This window comes from Poecilia reticulata, linkage group LG10 (genome assembly GCF_000633615.1).
Source record: "Poecilia reticulata strain Guanapo linkage group LG10, Guppy_female_1.0+MT, whole genome shotgun sequence".
NCBI lineage: Eukaryota > Metazoa > Chordata > Actinopteri > Cyprinodontiformes > Poeciliidae > Poecilia > Poecilia reticulata.
In genome coordinates this window covers 14365228-14390098 of record NC_024340.1, presented here as the reverse complement: position 1 = coordinate 14390098, position 24871 = coordinate 14365228, and the positions used below count along the sequence as shown (strand labels likewise).

General features: G+C 37.4%; 3 protein-coding genes across 5 annotated transcripts in view; all 3 read left to right on the top strand.

The window, feature by feature from the left end:
• The window catches only part of yif1a (Yip1 interacting factor homolog A (S. cerevisiae)), an 11268-nt gene extending 9438 nt beyond the window's left edge, over window positions 1–1830 (top strand). Inside the window, exons 8-9 of one of the 2 annotated variants that reach the window (XM_008420799.2) lie at window positions 73–166; window positions 1254–1830. In XM_008420799.2, the coding sequence (XP_008419021.1) occupies window positions 73–166; window positions 1254–1412 (253 nt within the window). In that variant the 3' untranslated portion in view covers window positions 1413–1830. The remainder of the gene's footprint in view (window positions 1–72; window positions 167–1253) is intronic. The other variant, XM_008420797.2, reaches the window with a different exon arrangement.
• Window positions 1831–2720: 890 nt separating this feature from the next.
• Window positions 2721–9143, top strand: LOC103471654 (forkhead box protein N2-like). 2 transcript variants are annotated; one of them, XM_008420810.1, is made up of 5 exons: window positions 2721–2821; window positions 4463–5077; window positions 6234–6355; window positions 7376–7431; window positions 7812–9143. In XM_008420810.1, the coding sequence occupies exons 2-5, from the start codon at window positions 4475–4477 to the stop codon at window positions 8150–8152; spliced, it is 1122 nt and encodes a 373-aa protein (XP_008419032.1). In that variant the 5' UTR covers window positions 2721–2821; window positions 4463–4474; the 3' UTR covers window positions 8153–9143. The 2 variants fall into 2 exon arrangements, with proteins under 2 accessions (XP_008419032.1, XP_008419031.1); XM_008420809.1 differs by having other exon boundaries at window positions 2721–2863.
• Window positions 9144–9973: 830 nt separating this feature from the next.
• On the top strand, window positions 9974–23132 carry atl3 (atlastin 3). The gene is made up of 14 exons (XM_008420811.2): window positions 9974–10301; window positions 12805–13009; window positions 14352–14486; window positions 15084–15188; window positions 15264–15314; window positions 16535–16591; window positions 16685–16777; window positions 16853–16991; window positions 17987–18114; window positions 18191–18247; window positions 19430–19501; window positions 19576–19767; window positions 20400–20639; window positions 21400–23132. Exons 2-14 carry the CDS (start codon window positions 12806–12808, stop codon window positions 21460–21462), a joined length of 1536 nt encoding a protein of 511 aa, XP_008419033.1. The 5' UTR covers window positions 9974–10301; window position 12805; the 3' UTR covers window positions 21463–23132.
• The last annotated feature ends 1739 nt before the right edge of the window (window positions 23133–24871 follow it).

Below are 24871 nucleotides of genomic sequence, written 5' to 3'. Positions count from 1 at the left end.
GTGTGTGTGTGTGTGTGTGTGTGTGTGTGTGTGTGTGTGTGTGTGTGTGTGTGTGTGTGTGTTTCCACCCAGAATGATCTTCACGGTGCTGTGCGGCTTAATGTTCGGCAGCGACGGTTATTATGTTGCCCTCGCCTGGTCCTCTTGTGCCCTGATGTTCTTCATTGTAAGTACTAATATTTTCACCTACCACACTAAATATGGACTTAAACACTAAATACAAACTTTATTCTATTATTTAAAGTGTTTAGAAAATTAAATAAGTGTTCTTGGGACACTTTAATTCTTCATGATTTGAATCTAAAATGGTGTGAACAAATACAGTCACTGTTCCTTTAAGAAGATGCTTTCAACCCCAGTCCTGCTCTGTCATTTTCAACTGATTGCATAATTTTAAAGGCATCTGCACTGTGGATGTTTTGAAGAAATACAAGAATATACAGACTTTTGTAACAGAACGACCACATGAAGAGCAAAGCTCTGGAGTTTGTCCTTTAAGGTAAATAATTTGCTTTAGGTTCAAGTTTTTTTTAGTTTACAAAAACACACACATGGCATTTTAATGTGCTTAATGGAGAAATCCACTGACCTCTGGACAAATTCGGTGCATCTCTTCCCTAAAAGTTGTCAGCACCCAGCAGTGTTTTATGTTTTCTATTTCACACGAATAGGAAATCTGTGTCCTCTTCTGGCAGCTTCAGGTACTGCATTTGTATATTGATTAAACCTGCTTTGAAGGGATATTGTGAAAACCGAACACCTGTTGAGATCAAGCCAAGCTGTTTAATGTAAAATATCAAAGAGCTTAAGTTTCTGGTGTTTCTTTGAGAATCTAATCTATGCTTTGTGTGAAATAAATTCCTTAATTTGTAAGAATCTGGGCAAAAGTCTTAAGGAATTTTATGTCCAAATACAACTCTGGGTTATTACTTGGTAATTTTACTCAAGTAAGAGCAGCAATACTTCATAATAAAACTACTGAAGTGAAATTAAAAAGTACATTGTAGTAAAAATACTCCTAAATATAATTTTCCCCCCCCAAGAAAGTTCTTCAGGTAAATCTACTGAACTCTGGGTATGAAAGAACTTTGCACCAATCTGATGGTTAAATAGCAGATCAAATACAATAAATGTATTTGTTGTTTAGCTTATATGTCTATTTATTCAACAATGAAGCAGCAAAAAGTGTTTTTGAATTGAAAGTGCTAAAGGTTTTTGATTAAAATGTGATTAATTAACTACAAACCCCGCAGGTTCGATCTCTGAAAATGAAGATCCTGCCCTCCATCTCCTCGGATTCGATGGGAATGGGATCGAACTCCAAGCCTCAGCTCCGCCTCTACATCACTGTGGCAACCGCCGTCTTCCAGCCAATCATTATCTACTGGTTAACGTCTCACTTAGTCAGGTGACCGTGAGGTTAGAAGGTTAAGACTGTTTGTGCTCTCGCCCTTTTACTGTTTTTGTTGACAAACGGAGAACATTTGTTTGGTGTTGAGCTGCAGCGTATTTACGAAGCTTTTCCGCTTCATCGAAACGAGCAGAATGTGTGAAACGAAGCACCTCTCTGTCTGCTGCGTGGTTGTAAAGTAACGCTGGTAAATTATTGTTTTTTTAAACACCTAACTAAAAGGGCTTCAAGGTTTTAACATCAGATCTGATTCTGTGCAGATTAGTGTTCATGTCATGTCTCTGGACATGTTTCTCAGTGTTTAAACCAAATGGTACGCCCAGCTCCTATTTTCTTTTTATTTATCTACATTTGACAAAGCATGATAAAGTTTGGATTTTGTGTGATGGAAAAAATAAACAAATGTATAGCTTTGTGTATCTAGTTTTTTTTTTCTTTGTGTTAATATTTCTCCTGTGAAGATGTAATAAAATCAAATTTGATTTTATAGTGCTTACAGGAAGTGACGATCCAAATTAAGGGAAAGTCAATGGACATCCTGGTATCTGTTCTCCACTCATCTGAAAACAAAAAACACCCAAACTAAAGGGAAATTAATACATTGTTTCAGATTGGCATCAAAACACCTTCGGAAATGAGACCGAGTCCAGTTTTTAAGTTCAGATTGCAGTAAATATTTGTTTTAAAACTTACATGTTTTATCAACTTTATTAATTTCGAAATAAAGGAAAAAATAATTTTGTCTTTATTTTTTTCTCACAAACTCAAACATTTTTAGCTGGACGATTGTACTTCATTCAGCCTCTGTATTGGATTTGCTGCAGGAACAGCATGTTTGATTCTCTCCTATATTTTTTCTGTTGTATCAAGATATGGGAATAAGGATCCAATTTGGTACCATATATGAAAATGTAGAAAAGATCTGAATTAAGTCACATTCGTCCTCTGAGGATTTGTCACTGTCACTGTAACATTGACTGCTACAGGAGATTCTTTCTGGGCACAGCTTCCTGCATCTACAACACCTTCTTTTTTTCTTCTTTTCTCAAATGTAACAATGTAGGTTACAACATTTAATTTCTCTCCGGGATTAAAGTATTTTTTGAAACAAATCCCTTCCATTCAAATCCGGCATTTTACAGAAAAGAAAAGAAAATGTTTCTTGTCTTGTTGGGGATGTATTATGACTCTTCCTACGGTTTGTAGCCATATTTAAAGTTTTTGCGGCAGCGTGATTATTCTCGGGGTTGCGCACGGGAGCGCGCAGCACGCAGAGCGTTCTCTGCGGTTTCCATGGTTACGGCAGATATCAACAGGGCACGGAGGAAGAGGTGTCCGGCTGCGACTCTTCACGTTTTGACCCGTCCGGGTTTCGCCTTAAATATTACCCCCAAACCTGCTGGACTTCGGGTGAGAGTCGAGCTCCGGTTGACTGATCTTTGTTGGTCTCTGGTGGGTACAAAAATTATTTTCTTTGCTTTTTAAAGAGCGAACAGCGCCGACATGGGGGTTACCTGTGAGGAGAAAGGCGGTTTTCTTGTATAGCTAAATGAAACTTTATATTGTTCCGCCATTTGCCTCCTGCCCCACAACAGAGCCATGTGGCTTCATACAAAGTTTTAGAGCGTCATAAATGCAGCTTATGATAGTCCTGGTTAGGCGGAAGCATATAAGTTTATTTTCGCAGCATCTTTAAAGTACAAGGTTTAAGTTGATGGGAACGTGAGTCTGGACTTTGGACAAAGAAATGATGCTCATCAGAGGGTAACGGCGAGCCATCATGTTACTGATCTAACCTGGGATGTCGGAGAAGATTCTTAAAGTGGTACTTTAATGTAAACAACAGAGGATTTTAGGTGCTAGATTAACACAAAGTACTGCATAAATATATATTTAATACATTTTACAAATAGAAATCTAAAGAAAAATACTGCTTTGCACACCTAGATAATAGAAAACGACCTGACCAGCCTACCTGTGTCTTCAGAACAAATTCATTCTCAAAGCATGATGCTGCCACTACCATGTTTCACAGTGAGAATGGTGAAACATGCTCTGGTCACATATTAAAATTCTCCTGGAATTTGCAAGATTTCCACTAAGTCATCATTTAGAGATGTCAGAGAGGGAGCTAAAAACAAATGCACTCACCACACTTTTCAACTGTTTTTTGTAAAATTAAATTAATCTCACAGTTATGCTTTGTGTTCATCTATCATATAAAATTCTAATAAAATACACAGAGGTTTTTTATTATTTGGTATTGTTTTTTTTTATTGTTTCAGGCCAGTTAAAAAAGGAGGGACACAACTAAATATATATATATATATATATTTCTATGACATGAAGATGATTCTCAGCATTTTTAAGAGGGTACCATGGCACCCCATTGCCCCTCCTTGGGGTCACCACTGCACTATTTATAGATGTAATACAATTTAATAAAAATATAGACGTTGCCACTTAAATCTAACTTCTTTTGTACATAAGACTTATTACATTTGGGATTTTAAAATAAATCACTTGTGCTGTTTACTGCAGGTGAGCTTTATAAAACAACATATTCTGTATTTAAAAATCTCCCAGATTTTCAGGTTTCTATTTAATTTTAATTTTATTTTATCTGTTGTTATTTTAGTAGTACACAGTTGTTTATATTGTTTTTATATATTTTAATGGGGTATATTTTGTTACTGTGCTGCTGTAACAAGTGAATTTCTGCACAGTGGGATTAATAAATGACTTTCTTTTCTTTCCTCTTCTCTTCTTTTCTTTTCACTTCTATTCCATTGGCTCAATACCTGTTAGTTGATTTTGTTTTACCATATTTGCTTAAGCCATCACTGAGTAATTTTATGAGATTGTTTTAGAAAAACAGTATCTTTAGTCAGTGGCTTCTTCAAATTTGCTGCAATACAGACTGCTGCAGGAGATCTTTCCTGCTCACTAGCACCACCATCTACAACATTTATTTTTAATAATTTTGAACTAAAACTAGCTACAGCAGCATGTGGGATCAGTAAAGTATTTCTGAATTTCTGTCTTTTGCAGCCAAGCAGCTGAATGAGTCTGGATCTGACAGAAATGAAGAACAGCTCTCACACGCTGCCACCTTTCTCCTCGTCTCCCACTGCTCTCGGAGGCTCTCTGACCTTGACCTCCTCACCCCCGTCTCTCCCTCTGTCACCCGTCTCATTCCCTCCGTCCCCCACCTCTCTGTCTCCGGCTGCAGCGGAGTCCGCTCGTTCGTCATCTCCTGTTTCACACCTCGCCGCCTCTCAGTGCCTCGAAGGACGCGGCCTGGGACATTGGGACACGTCCAACCAGGATGATCTGACCTGTCTAAGCTGGCTGCACCAGAGGGGCGACCTGCTGCTCCTGCAGCCTATGACCAAAGTGACCCCGTTACCCCGGCGACAGCCCGGGCAGCTTCCTCCTTCTCCTGCGGCGGCGGCCTCCTCCAAGCCGCCGTACTCCTTCAGCAGTCTCATCTTCATGGCGATAGAAGATTCTCCTCAGAAGAGGCTCCCGGTGAAGGACATCTACGGTTGGATCGTGAGCAACTTTCCGTACTACAGGACGGCCACCGGCGGCTGGAGGAACTCGGTGAGACACAACCTGTCACTGAGCAAGAGCTTCCGTCGCATTCAGAGGGACAAGAGCCAGGTGCGTGCACAAAAGTCAGCTGAAATTATACGACTGCGTCCAAATGTTAATATTATATGAAAGTAAGCCTGTCGCAAAAAGCTGTAAATCAATGAAGTGCATTGAAATTATTTTAATTTGCCACGTCTTTCTCTCTTTCTACCAAAACTGGATTACAACAGCCTTCAGTCTGATGGATTTGTCTCAACCAGACCATTTTTATGAAGGGAAATATTGTTTACAGAGACTTCATAATTCATTTTATTTGTTTTGTTTGCTTATTTTGAATATTTAAAATGTCTTCCAGTTCCAATGTTAAAAGTTCCACTGAAATGAAAGTTTATTGATCTTTAAGAGGTTGAACTTGAATTATTATGTAATTATCATTTTGTTACGTTAAAATGGTCTCAAGACAACAATATTATCTGACATCATTGGACAATTTATCATCCAGCAAAATGTATTATCGTGACTTGCCTACGGGCAATTTAGTTTACAGAGACATCACAATAATTTTATTTATAGTTTCAGTTTTGTGGGGGTTTTTTTCATTTCTGTTTTATTTACTGTTTTTTGTTGTCATATTTTATTTTGGTGATTTTAAATATCCTCCAGTTCCAGTGTTTAGTTTTCAATGCATTCAATACATTCACTGAACCACACAGCATTCTGGGGGATGTAAACAGAGGAAAGGCTTTAGCTGCTAAACCTCCAACAGCTAACTAACTAAGTAAGTAAGTAAGGTTGGCAGAATCAACTAAATCACTTGCAGGAAAGGGACCTAGCAACTCACTCGCTCTTTGGTCACCTAGCAACAACCAGCTGAGTAACTTGGCAGCAGCAGTTCCAGGTTCTGCCATTTTGCCTCATAACTGCTTAAAAATAAAAAACAATGGCGTGAAGTGAAAACTGTGGGTAAAACAGGAAAGGTCATATGTATTTCAGATATTTAAAATAAAAAACTAATCAATAACTAACATTTAACAATTATCAATACCGACGGATATGACAAGCTTATATCATGTATTTTTCTGCCATGTTGTCCAGCTGTATTACTTGAAAATAGAGTATTTTCAATAAAATTATATCAATATTATTGTTTATCACAATAATTACTGGAAAAATGTATCATCCAGCTAAATGTGTTATGAAAGTGTATGTGTGTGTTTTGCTGCAGACGGTGGGGAAGGGGTCGCTGTGGTGTGTGTGTCCAGAGTATCGGCTGGCGCTGCTGGAGGGTCTGAGGAAGACCCACAGCTATCATGGCTCCAACAGCTGTCTGATCAACAAGCCTGTACTGTGAGTTCAATCAAAACATGAGTAATTTAGGGCTGAAACAATTAATCTTATTAGGAGAATTTATTTAGCTGCAAATGTATCCAAACAATAAACTACAAATGATCAACAGTAATGCTGTCATTACATTTTAGACAGTAACGTTTTAGGAATTATTTGTGTAGTTGCTTCTATTAATGTACGTCGAACATTGTATAAAAATGTTTTAGTGGTTAAATGAAAAATCTGCAAACTGTGCCAAAGTTTTTATCTGATTAGTCGTCAGAATAATCGATAGAATAATTGATTACTAAAATAATCAAGTTACAACCCTACTGTAAATGTCAAATTATTATTTATTAACTATATTACTACATCATATTATTCTTCAAATTTGGTTTGCCTCAGAAAGGGACTCTCAGCCCAACTTCAGTCAGACGTTTCTTCAAATTCAGTGTGATACAGACTGCTACAGGAGGTAATTCCTGCCAACAGTCATCACTGTTTGTCTACAATAATTCTTTGAAGAGTCTGAATTAATATGGAGTTACAACATTTTAATTTCCTTTGGGATCATTTAATTATTTTTGAGATTTAATAAAGATAAATTCATGGATGAGTTACTCTTGATCTTGTTTAGTCAGTAGTCCTTTAACCCTGGAAATGTTCTTCAGGTGATAGAAGACCGATTTTGTAACTTTATGTGTCTCTGAAGGTTCATTGTCTGAGTCCACCAGATTTCAGGTGGTAAGAACAGTAACAAAAAAGAAAACCACAAGAGGGCAGTTTGTTGCTCTATTTATTTTGTGGTTTTAGAGTAAAGTGGTGAACTTGTCAGATTTTTATCAGTGGAAAACATTTAAAGTTATAGTTATTGAACTACTTTTCAAAAGTATTTCAAAAGTATTTTTTAAAACATATGCTGTTTTGTTCCCTATCACTCACTCACTCCAGGTACAATCTGAGGACTTTCTAAGTAATTTTACACTTTTACAAGTGTTTTTATTTTTATTTATTTTTTTTGTCTTGCGGTTTCGTTTGCAGGTTAGATGGAACCAGCTACGAAGTGCCTGCAGTGTGCGACACGGTGGAGATCTCAGGTCGGTACCGACACCAGCGTCACGTTTCCAAAAAAGAAAAAAAAAGACACGGACCGTGTCGTTTGTGTGCCTCTCCTAAAGCCCGGAGATCTCCGCCAGGGAAGAAGCAGCTTTCTGTGGCATTTTTATCACGGCTTTTTTTCAGCGCGCTCCATTGTTCCCGTGTTTGTTTTCTGTTGCCGTGGCAACCTCCTTTCTACGTCTTAGCAACGGGCTTCGTCATTAGTCCGCTGTGTTTTACACATAAATCTCTTTACACAATAATTTGCTTCGTGAAGAGTTTAATTACTGCTTTGTTAATCATCCTGACTCTTGAATAGATTATTGATGTTACGGTTTTAGTGATTAATCTCAATTATTTTCTTCTTTACCTCCCGCAGACTCTTTTTCTCACGCCCTGTTCCTTTCTAGTTCCTCTCCCCAAATGCACACGCCTTTCTCCGAAGACCTGCCGTGCCCTTTGACCCCGGATCACGAGGAGCTGGTCACCATGGAGCCGCACGAATACCAGGCGCACGAAGTCAGCGAAGACACCGAAAAGGATCCGCTGTCCGACAGTGGCTACATCGAGCTGCACTACTACGAGTCTGACCAGTGCCAGTACCTGGTGCTGCCCAGCGAGTCTGAACTGGACCTGGAGACTGTGGAGATCCTGCAGCTGGATGTGGAGGCCCAGGAAGCTGCCGGGTCCCTGTTGGACCTGGCAGGTGGTGTATATTAGCTCAATTAACCCAGATGTTTCAGTCATTAACTCGTGTTTCCCCTTTAGACTTTACTGTATTATGAGATATTAGAATTCAAAGGAATTAAGTAAAAATCCTCCTGTATTCAGGCACTTTGAACGCCCAACCTGAACTCTTAGATCATACAGAAACAGATCAGAACAAATGTTTTTAAAACTAGAAGTATTAAAAGTTCAGTTTTACAGTGTTTGCTGTAATGTTTCTAACAGTTCGAGCTACGGGTGCACCGATTGCATTTTCCTTGCCGATCATGATGTTTAAAAAGGCTGACCTGCTAATACCGATTTTTTTTTTTTTTTTTTGTCTGAAAAATATTGTTGGAAGCAAGTTTCGGCCGAAATTAAAGAAATCTGGAACGATTTGTCGGTGCACCCCTATTTCGAGCTCATCAACCTCAGGGGTGGAAAGAGCGCTTCCAAGCTGAGACGACGTACTGTTACTATTACATCTTGGTTAAAGTTTCTTACAGTCAACCATGAAGTTTAAAAAATAAATACTACATCAAGACACGAACACTTAGTTGCAAAATTGCATTTTGTAGTTCTAATAAATGTATGTTTTTTGCTTCCTTTTCTGAAAATGGTTTCTAAAAGTATTTTTGGCAATAAAGTATATTTAATTTATTATGTACTTATTAATCATAAATGTACCGAGGAAGTATGGAGAAGCACTAGAACAATAACAGTAAAGTATTGGTAGTAATATTGGTATAATATTTATATAAATAATCTCTTTTCTGTTATCTGATCCTGTTTGTTAGAGATAGTTTAATGTTTTTGATGTCATGTATGTTTTTAAATCTCGGACTTCCTTTGTTCTTTATAATTTTAACACTTTTAAGCTAAACTGTCATTAAACAGCATTAGTTTCTTTGTAAGTGTAACACTACCACTGCCATTTAGTTAAAAACAATAAGTTGGGCTAAAACCGATTTTTTTGTTTGTAAATTCAGTGTTTCTCATTTTCTGTTCTGTGAAATAAAATCTTTATTTTGTTTGGTCAAGATAATATTTTTGTCTTCTCTTTTTTCATAATTTCAACATTTTCTTAGAAATTAATTACAGATAGCTCATACAAAACCACCAAATAAACAAAATAAAGACTTGAATTCATGTGTGATTTCACCTTCTACAACTCTCCTTTTAAAAGTACTGTACCTTTTTCTAAAACACTATTTCTAAAAGTATTTTAGTAATAAAAATATCTATTGTTACTTATTAATTTATCCTGGTAACATTTTTAGTTGTATTCCATTTCAAATGTTCTCTTTATTTTCTATATAATTTGACATCTATTCAAAATTTATTTAATTCACTTAAGTATTAATTTTCTATTTCTATTTTTAGCTATGTGTTCTTTAATGTGTATATTCCTTTAAAATGTACGTTTTTAGTTTTCTGCTTGTCAGATATTTTTAAGTTACTCTAAATATAAATGCATTTATGCGATAGGAATTGGGGTTTTTTGCGTTTTTTAAAACAATGAGCAAAGAGACTTTATTCATAGTCTAATGTTAACAATGCAGTTTAAAAATATATTTATGAAAAAATATTGTTTTGGATTAAAACAAGCAAGGGGAAAAAAATCTGAAGATTTACGATGTGTCATAATGAATGACGTCACTCTTTTGTTGGTTAATTTACCAACAGCAGAGGGCGCTAGAGCTTCGTCACAACTGTGCATGACTGTTTTCTCTTCAAACGAATCCCGGTTGCTAGGATACCGTATCTGTCACCGTTGTGGAAACATTTCGGATGTGATTTGGATAAACGCAAAGTGTCCGCACCTACTTTACATTACCTGCTCGGTCGTTGCGTAAACATCGCCCTCACTGAATTAAAACTACATTTCCCATTTCCTGCCGGTGAATTTCACTCGAAGGGGCTTGTAGTTTTCACCGGAGCTCGACCGGGGGAAGGAGGTCACACAAAAAACTACATTCCCCGTGTGACGTTTCGCGGACTGAAGCCGGAAGTGGGCAGTCTAGTCGTGGAAAAAAGTTCTCATGACTGTTTTCGTGTCAGTGTGAAAAGTTGTTCGTTTCTCGGCTCTCCTGAGTGTCTGGAGACGCTTCTGGAAGACTCCGCAGACAACACGGCACCTTGAAACTTCAGCTAAAACGAACACGTATGTTACTTTTTCACTTATGTTCCTTTGAACGCAATATTGTTCGTGGATTTCTTTTCTAACTCTGCGCTCATTTAACAGCTAGTTCTTTGTTTTTGTCCGAACTCACCCTGTTTTAACCGCTATGTTAGCTCAGTTATGCAGACTCGAAGATGTTCGCGTTAAAAGTGGATTTCAGCTCAACTTTCCTGCGCCAAACTCACTCTGCTAGCTGTCGATGTTGCGTAAAAGCGGCGATAAATTCTGATTGTGCTAATTTCTTGCATCCAGTCTGCTCTGGACATTCATTGCAAGGAAATGGCTGGCATGCTGCTAATCAACGCCACACCTTCAAGGTGCCTGAAAGTAGGGAGTGACCGCTTTAGTTTGATGACACATCGTCTCACCTTCTTGTCTTAATGGACGCCATGGAGAGGACGGCTTTCCGATGAAGTCTCGTAACAATGCGCTCTTTTGATCGGAAAGAAACATGACCAGATTATTGGAGGGCATGCTAAATCCATAAGCTGCAGGCAGAGCAGCATGACACCAATATGAACAGCCTGCAAGCACATCCACACAGAGCTAAACTTTGTATTGGTTGACTTGCTGCAATAGTATTTTAATGCCCGCAGGGTGATTGACGGAGAGCTATTAGCAGAAAATATTGAAACATGTTTCGATCTGGACAGAAAAAAGCACTTTGTTGGGTTTTATTGAAGATAAATGATCTCATCTGCCAGATGTGCTGATTGGAAAAGATTCAGTTTGATTCAAAATTGCTCATCATTCAACTATCATCGAAGTTAATTTCTGAAATAAATGCTTAAAATTAAAAATGAAATGCTTGATTGCCGATTATTTGTCCAGACATCAAATTCAGGCAAATTTTTCATTGATTCATCAAATTTTGATTCTATTTTAATGAAATATATGATTTGATGCACTGTAGAGGATAATGCTGTAACCATGTTAAAAGCATTACAATTACATTCATACTGTACATTTTCTCACAATGAGATCTAATAAAAACTTAAAGTTTGTGGAGCTTAAAAAAAACTACAAAAGCCAAGTAAATGGGACAGATATAAATTATTAAAAAATTTTGTACAGTATTGTGGTGCACTTATAGGCCACTTTTACATACATACACTTTTATTTTGTTAAATTATAATCGATTGTTTTCTTGATTTATTTTCTGAAAAAAAGAAATTACAAATGACAGAACATATGTGGCTTTTGTCAAATCTTATGAGTTGTATGATGGTGTATTAAAGCCTGGCTGCAAAGTTTTTTGTAATTATTCAGTTATGAGAGTATAGTTGAGTTTTAGCAGAATACAGTTGATTAAAATTACAAGAAAAAAATAGTTTTAATGATATAAAAAACTTGTATAGAGTTATCAGGATCTGATGTGGCCACTTCAGTTTGTGTAGGTTTTTCTTTAAAATAGACTCAGTCATTTCAAATTCCTGCTACTGATAATTTTTTAAAAACTTTTGTACAGGAGTTACCATAAAATTACTACTTCATTCTCCTAATATTGCAACTTTTTTATGTTAATATTAAACTGTATGCTTGTATTATTTAGACTTTTATTGTACAACGGTATTCTTGAAATATTATGACTTTATTTTCATAATTTAAAAAAGTAAAAAATATTAGCCTGACCTTAAAATTGGTTAATAGTGTTGACCAGCATTCAAAATAAATATTTATTTTAAATACACTTGTCAAGCAAGATGGTGGCTCTGAGTGTGCTCACATCACTCCAAATTAGGGCTGAAATGATTAATCGGATTAATCATGATTAATCACGATGAATTGATTATCGAAATAACCATTGATTAAATTATTAAACCGTTAATTGTTAACTGAAGTCTACAGATCCAAAAAAGGCAATTTGGTGAAACAAACACATCACATTAAGAACAGTAATCACATCGAAACTGTACAAAAATATATAATTTTCCATTTAAGATAAAAACACTTTTGTCTGTAAATATGTTTTTACCCAGAACTCAACAAGTCGCATAATTTTTGCTTCACCTGGCTCAGATTTACTAGAGGAAGGCTGTGGTGTTGCATTTTAGGCTGTAAAATGCATCTTTTATTGTATTTCTAAAATTGTATAAAAAAGCTTTCAGTGGTTAAATGAAAAGTCTGTAGAATTTGCCCATTTTCTAACAGGTTGTCAAATAATCAATAGACTAATCAATAACTAAAATAATTGTTAGCTGCAGCCCCAATCTGAACTATGAAAACCCAAGGAGTGCATTGGTAAAGAAAAATCCAGATTTTCCAAAAATTGCATCTTCAAAAACTTTATTAATCAACAAGTGACCCAGCCCCTAATGTTTATTAGCAACAATTTTATTAAATTAAACCATAAAATATTTTAAACATTTAAAGAAAGTCGATACCAAATGTTAGTGAAGTTTTCTTTAAAGTTTCCATGTAAAGCGTCGTAAAGCTTTAATTTGACGGTAAATAATGTTTTTATTTTTTGCGTGTTTGTTTGCAGAATGGGGAGTGATGCGCACCCGGTTCAGATTGTGGACGTGAATAAGGACGATCACTCCTTCACGCTGAACACCGAGGCTTTAGCTCAGATTCTGCTGGACCCGGCGGTCCGAGACAAACACGTGGTGGTTCTGTCGGTGGCCGGCGCCTTCAGGAAGGGGAAAAGCTTCTTACTGGACTTCATGCTCCGCTACATGCACAGAAAGGTGAGCCTGAGGTGTTGCCATGGCGACGCCTGTCGCAGTAAATCAATTAATCTCATGATAAATTAAAACAAGCTCGATAATGTCAATTTTTTTTATGATTAGTTTTTTTTCTTTTCTCTCTTTCTACTAACAACTGGATGGCAAAAGTCTTGAATCTGGTGCTTCGGTCTCAACTTGCCTGTTTCTTTTGAAGGACAATTTAGTTTACAGAGACATTTAATGTAGCGTTTTTTAATTAAATTATCAGAGGAATTATAACTTACTGTTGTCATGATAAATTTTAATTAACGTTTTAAAAACACTGTCAGTTTTACTGTTTTCTCCACTGTTTGTTCAATGAGTGTTTCAGTAAACATAATTAAATCTCAAAATATAATTAAACACTCCTTTATTTGACTGTCCTGAAGAAGTAAGTGGGAATGTTTTTCAAGAGCAGCATTTGTTTTTGTTTTTGTGGTGAAGTAATTGTTGTGACACAGTTACCTAAAAGAGTAATAAATAATTCTTATATTATGATAAATATTGTGATAAAACTTGACGTCCACATCACTGACCTCGCTTCATTTTATTTGTTGTTTTGGTTGTTTTTGATATTTAAAATGTCTTCCACTTCCAGAATTAAATGTTTGTCAGAAATTAAAGTTTGACTTCCATTATTACTCCGTCACCATTACATTACTTGAAAATTGGCCTATAACGATGATTTTGTTGTTTGTCATGATGATTTTGGGACAGGTTGCTGGCAGTTCACGTCATGAATGACTTCTCAGTTTCAGTTTTATCTCCATCTGGTTTCTCCAGAATCTGGGAGGCATTGATGCGTTGGCACATCATGAAAACATGCATGTGACGTGAAACGCCCAGTTTGTGACCAAACCCGTTTGCTTATGAATAATAATTTAGATTTTTGTTGCCAGGTTTTATAGGAAGTGTAATCAGCATGTATTAGTTCCCTGTTTGTTCGGATGCGTCCAGCAAGCATCGCTCTTTGAGACTGCGATTGATAAGTGCTATTGATTTTCTTACATTTTTTCTCCCTCTTTCATTAAAATGTTTCCTGTTGCACCATTTTAAATTTTAAACTAGCTTCCAGTGGACAGTAAAACAAGCTGCTAAGTGCGGAGCTAATCAGAACCTGAGAGCTCTGCTCTCCACTTTGTTTGTTATAAAACACTGGAGATGTCTATTTATAGCACAGGCTGTAATGATAGTTGGAGCTGCTGGCAAAACGGTGGAAAAAAACCCAAAACACAAACCCTGAGGGAAGCTGTTTCTGCTCTACAGTTTTATCTGAATGTCTGTTGTACGTTTGGTATTTACGGTTTAACTTGTGTGTCTGCAGAGCGACAATAACTGGCTGGGTCGGGATGAAGAGGAGCTGACTGGGTTTTCTTGGAGAGGCGGGTCGGAACCGGAGACGACGGGCATCCAGCTGTGGAGCAAAGTTTTTACAGTTCAGAAGAGCGACGGGACGGAGGTACTGACGTCATCTAGAGATATTAATTCACTTCTTATATCTGTAACAAACAGCAGGTGTCACTTAAAGTTAGATTTTTAGATTACAGCACATACTAGAATGAGCAAATAGGGAGAAAAATTGAAAACAAAGATTTATTACACTTCTTTGTTACTAGTTCTTCAAACTAAAGACCTAGCAATTTATTATTTTACTTCAAAGTCAGCTTTTTATATCTTTGAGTTCATTTTTTGCAGTAATGAAACATTTTTTATTAATCTAAATTGACATTAAATTCAAATTCAATTCAAAAATACTTTCCAAAGAGAAACTAAATGTTGCTGTGACTCGTATTAATTCAAGATTCTTCAAATGGGGACAGTTTTGTCCACGCAGACGTTTTTATAGTCGGTCACACACTCAGTCATTCTCCATGCGGCTGGCAAAGAGCAATCCAATCAGCTGCCTCAAAACAACCCCACATGGCTTCTTGTCACCACTTTCTCACAGTAAATAAATACAGTTTATTTCTTTACTCTAAAAGTAAAAAAAAAAAAGAAGAAAAGTCGGCTATTACAGGAAGTAAATGTCTGCTGCTGTTCCGTCTCTCTCCTGTAGGTGGCCGTGGTGTTGATGGACACTCAGGGAGCGTTTGATGATCAGTCCACAGTGAAGGACTGTGCCACCATCTTTGCCCTCAGCACCATGACCAGCTCAGTCCAGGTAAACATCTCACTCTGATCATCACTGATTAGTTTGTCATTGTTGAGTTTTCTGACATGACTTCTGGTTTGGTAGATCTACAATATCTCACAGAACATCCAGGAGGACGACCTGCAGCAGCTACAGGTCAGTCTGGGTTTGTGTTGTTGTTGATTTTTTTCAACTTAAGAGATGAGTGAGTTTCATAGAATACTTTCAGAAAGATCAGTTTGTCTTATAGTTACAACCTAATTTTACTATTTTTATTCCCACCTGGACCTAATTGTTGTAGGACTGCTGTAATGAAATACAGCTGTGTTGTGATTTTAAAGACATCGGTGTATATTTTTGTTACAGAAAGTAGGAAGCTAACCACATTTAATGAATAAGATGCCAACCGTAGAGTCTAGCCTGCCCTCCCTAAAACATAAGGGAAAGTGGAGGTTGGCCTTCGCAGTTTAAATTTATCTGGACGCCTTTGTAACTTTGTAATGAAAGGAGAACTATCACACAAAATTCACATTTTGCACATTTTTGTGCTTCCATTTGGCTCTAAACTGGATCTACAAACAGCCTAAGCACTTAAAAAACAAACCCATTTAGTTTTTGGCGATAAGTTGACGTGTTTTTTGATGTCATTTCAAAATCCTCCCAATTAAGTCACATCCATGGGGACTGCACCGTCACCTAGCAACTCCAGCCAAGCTCCGCCTGTTACCTAGCAACCCAAGCAGTGTTTCAGCATATTTTATCTGCTGGTTTTACCTCTGTATGCTTTGTACAATGGCTGCTGGAAAAGACAGGTGCTTTGTTGTTGACTTTCCATTCATAAACCACTTGATGCATTTTTGTTGCGCATGAGGCACCACTTCTGCTTTTCAAAAATGTACAGTTGTATAATTGCGCAACTGTCTGCAGCCGTTTCCACGTGTGAGTTTAAGCGTTGAGGTGGGGGGCGTGGCCAGCTGCAGCTTATTTGGATTTAAAGTGACAGAGGCTCCAAAAACCAGAGTTCAGTTTGGTTTCAGCTGCTGGAACCGAAGTTCAGTCGGCTTTTCTCACAAGTAATTTAGAATATCATCAATAAAGTTAATTTATTTCAATGATTTAATTAAAAACATGAAGCCCGTTTACACCCAGTTGACTCAGTAAACATTGATCCATGTCAGTGTTTATGAAGATTGTGGCTTTTAGCTAAAGGAGACCCAGAATTTTCTCAGAGAATTAGAACACCACATAATACCGTTTTTGTTTTTTTTATATTAAAAACAGATTTTTATATTGAAGTGCTGTTTGTTGGCCGTATCGGAGCATATTACTGAAGTTAATTGTGACATTTTGCATCATTTGGTGTTTTCTCCTCTCAGCTGTTCACAGAGTATGGCCGCCTGGCCATGGATGAGATCTTTCAGAAGCCGTTTCAGGTACCATGAATCACAGTATCCAACACAGTAACTCATGCTGGTGTGGTTATTGTTGCTAAATATACATATATCACTGTTCTTTTCACCCCGCAGTCGTTGATGTTTCTGGTCAGAGACTGGAGTTTCCCCTATGAATACAACTACGGCTTCAAAGGTGGCAGCCAGTTTCTGGAAAAACGGCTACAGGTACCAGTTTAAATGTTTCTGAAATGATTTTAAAAGCGCTGCAACATTTCTGTAATGCTGTGTGTGTATGTTCAGGTTAAGGAGGCTCAACATGAGGAGCTGCAGAATGTGAGGGAACACATTCATTCATGTTTCACCAAGATCTCCTGCTTCTTGTTGCCCCATCCTGGCCTCAAAGTTGCCACCCACCCCGCTTTCCGGGGGCAGCTGAAGGGTGAGACTGGTTTGGTTTTAATAGAGAAAATCCAAACGTTGCTGGTTCTGCTGCTGAGTTTTGATGAAAGCTGGAAGAAAAGTCTCTAAAAATGTTGCCTTATTAAACAAAGACGAGTCGGCTCTAAATCTAAAGTGTTTTATATGCATTTATAAGCCTTTATAATTATTATATTAGAAGAGAATAGTCTCTAAATAAATTATTGTTTATCACAATACACTATCATCCAGCAAAGTTTATTACTTTGACAGCCTAATAAGAATAATCCATAAAGTATGATTTTTAGAAAACACTGTTTATCGGGAACAAATTTATTGATATAGTGAAACTACAGACAACTCTTAATTATTTAGAAAGCTAAAAAGAATTGTGTTTGAAAAACATTCAAAAATTGTTTAAGATTAAGGAGCAAAATGTATCATTTAAGGGAGAAATCACAGTTTAAAATATGCAAATTCAGAGCAAGTAGAAAAAAACGTTTGCGTGTCAGAAATTGGAGCCAAACTGGAATAATTTAAATATTGAACAATGTCCAAAATGATGAAAGCAATGATAATTATTCAAACTCTTTTAACAAAACCACTTCAGTTCCAGATAAAAAATCTAAATAATCTACATGTATATTTATATATATATATTCAGAAAATAAAAGTGTTTCCCAGATGGCTTTAAAAAATGGAAATATAAACATTACAATAGAAAATTTACAACTCAGTAGAAACATTTTATCTCAATCAGACATTGTCAACTAAAAGACACAAAACTGTTCAAATTATCAAATAAACATATTATGTATTTTGGTGAAATTTAAAGAAATAATTAATCCACTACAATAAAAACTAAACAGATACTATATTGATTAGTTGATATAAGCATTATACATGTAATGAATGTAAGATTACTTGGGTAAATGATGAGTTTTTACATTGTCTTTCATGCTGTAAGTATTTTTTTGCACACATTAATCGCATAATAAACGTTTAACTTGTTTCCAGATGTTGCTGTTGAATTCAAAACAGAGCTGCAGGCTCTGATCCCCAGACTGCTGCATCCAGACAACCTGGCTGAGAAGGAAATAAACGGGAACAAAGTGACCTGCAGAGGCCTGCTGGAGTTCTTCAAGGTGAAATCCCCCGGTTCTCTGCAGCTCTGCTGAGGCCCGCTCCGTTTTTCTGACTCCGTCCTGCTTTGGTTTCCAGGCTTACATTAAAATCTACCAAGGAGAAGATTTGCCTCAACCAAAGACGATGCTCATGGTACGTCGGCATGTTGGCAGGGTTTGTTTTCTGCTGGAGATCCTTGAAAATGCCTGAATTTCAATTACCAAACTGCACAGTTTGGTAATAAATCTAATGTTTGATTAAAAACCTAAATTTGGAAAATATTATTTCTCAAACCAGTCAGAAGTTTAGGATGTGTGTAAGAGAGACATTTCAACACATAAAATTTTATTATTGTCTTATTTTTCCATATCCCTGAATGTAGAATACTATCATGAGACTATTAATAATGGTGATAAATTATAGGGCTGTTGTAAACGATTATTTTAGTAATCGAGTAATCTATAGATTTTTCTTACGATTAATCGAGTAATCGGATAAAAACAATTATGAAATAAAATATTGGTAAATCTTCCATAACACCAGTGTTACTATCGGATATCAACATCAGTCTATTTTTTCCACATTTGAGCTTCCCTACCAGTTACTTTTTTGTAGACCGGGGGAGCAATACGGGATATTTACGGCTCCTCCGTTCAGAAACTCATCTACCAGCCATGTTCCGCCTCCCGTTTGTTCAGTCCGGGATGATATAAGTTTATTGTGCGGTTCGTCCGTAAAGCTGCTCTTACCCTGTAAGCATCAACCCTCAGCCGCCCGCCGTGTTCAGTCTCTCCGCTCACCTGTATAAATCCTCCTCAGCTTCTTCCCGCCGTTCAACCAGCAGCTCTGGAGCAGAAAGGCTGCCGAACTCCCGGCATCGCGCCGGTCATTTTAAGGATGTTTATTGGTCCCACGAAAACGATGAAAACCCGGAATTATCACCAATCAGTAAAATCCCCGCAGGCCGAACATGAAGATTGGACGTTATGCCGCTAACACGTAGCTTCCGTCAACAACTCAGAGGCGGAAGTCAGAGCTCCGATAAATTAACGAACCTTCTAGGCAGGTCAATTTTCCTCGAGGAATTTTAATAATCGAGGTACTCGAATCACTCGAGGAATCGTTTCAGCCCTAATAAATTATATTAAATAGTATATTTTCTTATCTTCAAAGTCTGGTGCTGAAAAAGTTTGAATTCTTACCTCAAAATGCTTGAATTTTGCTGTAGGAAAAGTGTACAAACTGTGTGTTATGGAGCTGAACAGGCCTCTCAGTTTGAATTATTTTGTTTTTGTTCTTCACCATGAGCAACACATCTGTTTATGATTTTACTAGGCCACAGCAGAAGCCAACAACCTGGCAGCTGTAGCAGCAGCTAAAGATCAGTACCAGAAGTGCATGGAGAGGGTGAGTTTCTGCCATGCATGAGCCACAGTAAGCATCTCTACAGTTCTGGTTCTTCAGTGTGTTTGTGTTTTTAGATCTGTGGAGGAGATCTGCCGTATGTGGCTCCAGAGGCGCTGGAGGAGAAGCATAACTTCTTCCACAGAGAAGCCATTCACATGTTTGCAAACACAAAGAAGATGGGAGGACAGGAGTTTTGCGATCGCTACCAGGCTCAGCTGCAGAAGGAGCTGGACGAGATGTGGCAGTCGCTCAGCAAGCAGAACGAGGTGAGACTCGTTTTTTATTCTGCATGAATCTGAAACCGCTAAATGGAAAGTCTTATATTTTGTTTCCAAAGGAACCTGCCTTTAAAGTGACTTTTAATGGTTTTTCTTTGGACTTTCCCTGCTTTTCAACCTGAACACTTTTTTAAAATATTAGTTTACCTAAGGGTGTTTTCACACCGGATTTAGTTTGATTTGGGACCAAAATTGCTACATTTGTTGCATTTTCAGCTGCTGCTGTTCGCTTTCACACTGCACTTTGTCAAACTATCCCAACAAATTGAACAGCCTGTTCCCCTCCTCGCCTGTGGGGGCGCTGCACCAAGAACCACGGAAGGAAACAACATAAAAACCTCAGAAGAAACTGAGCGCAGCTTTCTTCTTTACTAAACGTAAACAAAGTGGAGTAGCGTCAGATTTTAGCGTCTGTTGGATTTCTCTTTTGTCTCTGTTAAAAAACCACAAGGCATTTCTCCTGCCAGCGCTAAACGTGCGTTTGTTTTGTTGTTTTTACCCAGAATGCCCTGCGCTACAGTCTACTTTCTGCTTTTGAAAGTCAAAATATTTCCAGAAGCCAGGAAGAGCTTTGATTTTTGTTTCATAATGTGATGATTAAATGTTTCCTCGTTATAAAGGCTAAGAACCTGTTCAGCGCCTTCCGGACTCCGGCGGTTCTCTTCGTGCTGATGTGCCTCCTCTACATCATGTCGGGCGTGTTGCTCTTCGTCGGCCTGACGACCTTTGCCCTGGTGTGCGACTGCGGCCTGGGGCTGCTGATGGTCGCCATGTTGGTTTGGGCCTTCATCCGCTACTCCGGCCAGTACCGGCCTGTGGGCGGAGCCATCGACCAGGCTGCCGGCGTCGTCCTAGAACAGGTTTTTGTTTTGTTATTATTGATTTGTATTGGTATTTGTTTACAAATAAATAAACTAAAGGGACAGGATGTGAAATGTGCGAGTCGGGTGGGTTGGTAAATAAAAAGCAAAAAGTTAATATTACAGACATGACAAATTTATTATTTTATTTATTTATGAGGACTTGGAAAAATGCTCAACTTTAAACCAATTCAAAATAGAAAAATTATTAAGTTTTATACACTTTGAGTTAATAATGAGGAGATGACTTAATGTATGCGGCCGTGACGGATTTATTTAGTGTTTGTTGAGAAAGAGGCAGATTTCTACATGATTGTTCTTCTTTTCCTGTTCTGTTTACTCTCAGGTAGTGTCGGTGTTATAAGAGAACGTTTCTATATTAATGATGAAATTTGTTAAATCGAGTGAATAAACTGATTATTGATTAAGTCAAGTTGATGTTGGAAATATTTTTAGCTGCAAATGCATCCTTTGATCAAGCATACGCACTAAAATAATGGTGTGTGACTTTTAGGCAATGTGATTTTCTTATCTGTTTATTTGTAGTTTTTCATGTATTTCTATTGTGCAAAATAAGTTTAAGTAGTTAAATGAAAAATCTGCAGAATGTGCCAATTTTTCATCAGAATAATTGATAAGATTAGTTGGAGCCATAATCTCCATCTTTGTTTCACTGTCTCTTTATCTTTATAGATAATTAGATAGAAGTTAACATTTCATCAAATCTAATAAATAATCTTCTTTGTGTAATTTTTTTAAGGCTACGGAGATGTTGAACAAATCGAGAGGAGCACCAGTGAGCGTCAAGAAGAAATCCAGCTAGAGGCCTGAACATCCAGCGGTCTCTAGTCCAGACAGACGAACCCAAGCACACTTCTAGCACTAAAGCCTTATCATCATCATCATCGTCATCATCCTCATCATCATCATCATCCTCCTCACTGGCCCTGGATGACGACTGCCCCATCCTGACTCACCAGCATCAGACACAGCCTGTTACAGTCCAGGAACATCGCAAAACAAAACCCTCTCTACAAGTTTACAGTTTGTCTTAACAGAAAAGTCGATGTTTACCTTCACACCTCATGGTTCAGTTTTTTAAGCCTTACCGGGCTGAGACGTGGGTCCACTTTGTAGTCCGTCTTAAAGATACTTCAAAATGCAGCTTTAAAGCTTTTACATTTACGCCTGCTTCTGCAGCTTCTTTTTATATTTTCATCCATTCCTCAGAGCCTCAGAAATATCCAGTTCTCCTTGTAGATTCGCTTTACAGATGTTACAATCTAGCATTCCTTGGAAATATAAACGAGCAGAAAAAGAAACACACGTTCTTGAGAGCTTTGTGTCATTGACACTAACTTTTATTTTTATTTATTTTGTCTGTTACTCCCTTGATGGAAACGTGCAGGGCGCTACAGAATAAACCAGACGCAGGTTTTTCAGTTTTAGCTGAAAAAGACGGTTCTGGAATAATGAGGTCAAATCACCAGCATACGAAAGCAAGCGATCAGTCAGCCAAAGAGTTAGCTTTAAACGTCCTAATATAATTGAACTATACTGTTATCTCTTCTACATGATGGTATAAGTAATTACCTGAACACAAAGCAACCACTGTCTTTAAATACAAAAACACAAAATAAAAATTCTGATTGTTGCAAATTGTATCATCTTTGCATCAAACGTCGTCAGTAATATTTATATTCACACGTTATAATCTGAGCTTTCAAGGAATACTGAGGAACCGCACTAGCATGTCTCTGTTGGTATTTAAGCTTTTTCCTGAAGGTTTCTTCCTCATAAAAACAGATTTAATTACAGCTTGAACTGTCTGTGTGAAATGTCCTACATGTGGAGCAGAGGCTTCTTTGTTCTGCATCTGCTGCTTGACTGATCAGTGTTGACTTTCAGTTCTCAAACTGGATTTACTTGGTTGTTTTTTGCAGCAAATCAGAAGGAATTTGGTGGTGGATTAAAGGGCTGATATTATTTGCAACAATGTCCTCCATTCCTGGATAGATTAAATCTTTTTTTTTTTTTAAGTATATGTTTAGAGAAGTGAAACAGCATTAGGTATTTTAAAAATATCCAGTGTCGTGTGTAATGGCAGCCATAATGTGCACTTTAACACCTGATCATATTGTGTGCACACAAAGATTAAAACTAGGGCTTTATTCTTAGTGAATGCATGAAATTATATATGCAAGTCTGAAGTGTTCAGGGCCAAAAGTGACTATTGAGATGATTTTTCACCATTGTGTGGTTCTTTGTGTTTCTCTTTTTGTCCACTAGAGGGAGCTTGTGGACGTCTTACAAGCAGTTATTTTTGCACTTTGCCTCTTCAGTGCTTGTTGCACACAGCTCATTCCAAATGTGGGAAACAAATGCATGCAATATTGTAGTAACAGCAAATGTAACAATCTCCTGCATTGATCTGATGACCATGACTTTGACATAATGCTGTTTTATAAAGAATAAACAAAGGTTCACACGGTTCCTGCTGTTAGCTCATATCTGACCTTATTTACGCTTCGTTTGGACAGAAGTCAAAAACAAAAGTGTGATTTGTATCGGTAAACTGCGCAAAGTAACAGCATTTAATCATATTTTGAGATTTATTTACATGTACTGATACACTCATTGAACAAACAGTGGAGAAAATAGTAAAATTAACATCTTTGGGGGGTTTTAAACATAATTAATTAGAATTTATTGTGACAACAAGTCAAAGGTTTTCTAATAAACCTATAGAGCAAATTAAAACTTGTATAACTGAAACCAAATTATATATTTTTTCTCTTTCTGACTACATGCTTTCTGTTTAAAGTTGGAATTACAAAATGTATTTGTTTGCTAAATTCAAAGATGATGAGTGAGAGAATTTCACTATTCCCTTCAATTTCAGGAGTTAACTTACAATAACTTTAAAAATAAAAAGCTAAGATGATAGGATAGGTCTAATAAACATTTTATCATATGGACCAAAATCAAGAAGTCAAAATCATTCACATCAATAAAGGACAAACAAATGAAAATAAAAAAACTATTTTTTTTACCTACTCGACAATAAATGAGTTGCAGTACTTTATTTAAATGAGAAAAGCAGTCAACTTTTTGTTATGTGTAAAATGGAGGTGTTATTTATTGTATATCCAAAACGTAAAAGTACTTATACGCCATAAAAAGATGTTTCAAGACTAAAATCACAAAAAATTTAAATTACCTTTTAGTGCCTGTTTAACAATAAACTAAGCAAGCAGTGTTTAATTTGACAAACTTTGAGGGAAAGAGATGTGTGAGACTTAAACATTGTTTTGTTTGCCTAAGACAAAGTCATTCAGTGGGTAATTTATTCAGGAAAAAATAGTCTATTCTCAATAAAAACAGGCTTTAGGCAACTCTTTCTTCTGAAACACCTGCTAGTCTTTGCCAAGTGTAATAAATTCATTAAAAGCAAGTTTTAATTCGCCAAAATTTGCTTTTGAGAAAGTCATTTGATAGATGCTATTTAAATTAAATAAAAAAGCAAACACATTATTAATGGACAAATACTTTTGTGTTGTCCCTGACATGTTCTATTGTAAGATTTGAATTTGCTGGCATAAATAAAACGCCTCCGTCTACGACGGTAACCAACTGTCTGTTAGAAGCCGCAGAAAATCAGTTCACGAACCGCAAATGGCCCCCGGGCCGTCCTTTGAACACCCCTGGTTCATACGGCTCAACCTTGTGTTGGCTTCAGTTGGCTATTTTGTTATCTGATGTTAACAGTGTACTCTTGGCCCACCGATTTCACTATATTCAAGCTTCGTTAGCTAAAGGGGTTTAATCGTATTTTTTATATGTTTCCACGCAGATAGCCTCCCAAAAATTTATTCTGCCCAGGTCCCCAGGATGTTCAAGTGTTTGTATCCGCTCTACAAATATCTGAATTTCGTGAGTCATCCATGTTCCTCATCATCCGGCTTCCTCCTCCTCCTGCTGCTGCTGCTGCTAGGTATCCACCTCTCTCATCCTAGCGCTGACTCTCACTCTCTCTCCCCCTCCCTCGATGCTCCACAAAAATCTCGTGCTGCAAATTTCGTGTCCCTTGTTTCCTTATATGGTGTTCGGCGCCGTTGCCCCGCCCCCCTCCTCTGCGCCGTGAGCGAGGCGCGTGCACCCGACCGCCGCTCATCGTTCGATTTCCATATTTGGAGTTCAACGAAAACCGAGCAAAGGGGAGGAGGAAGGAG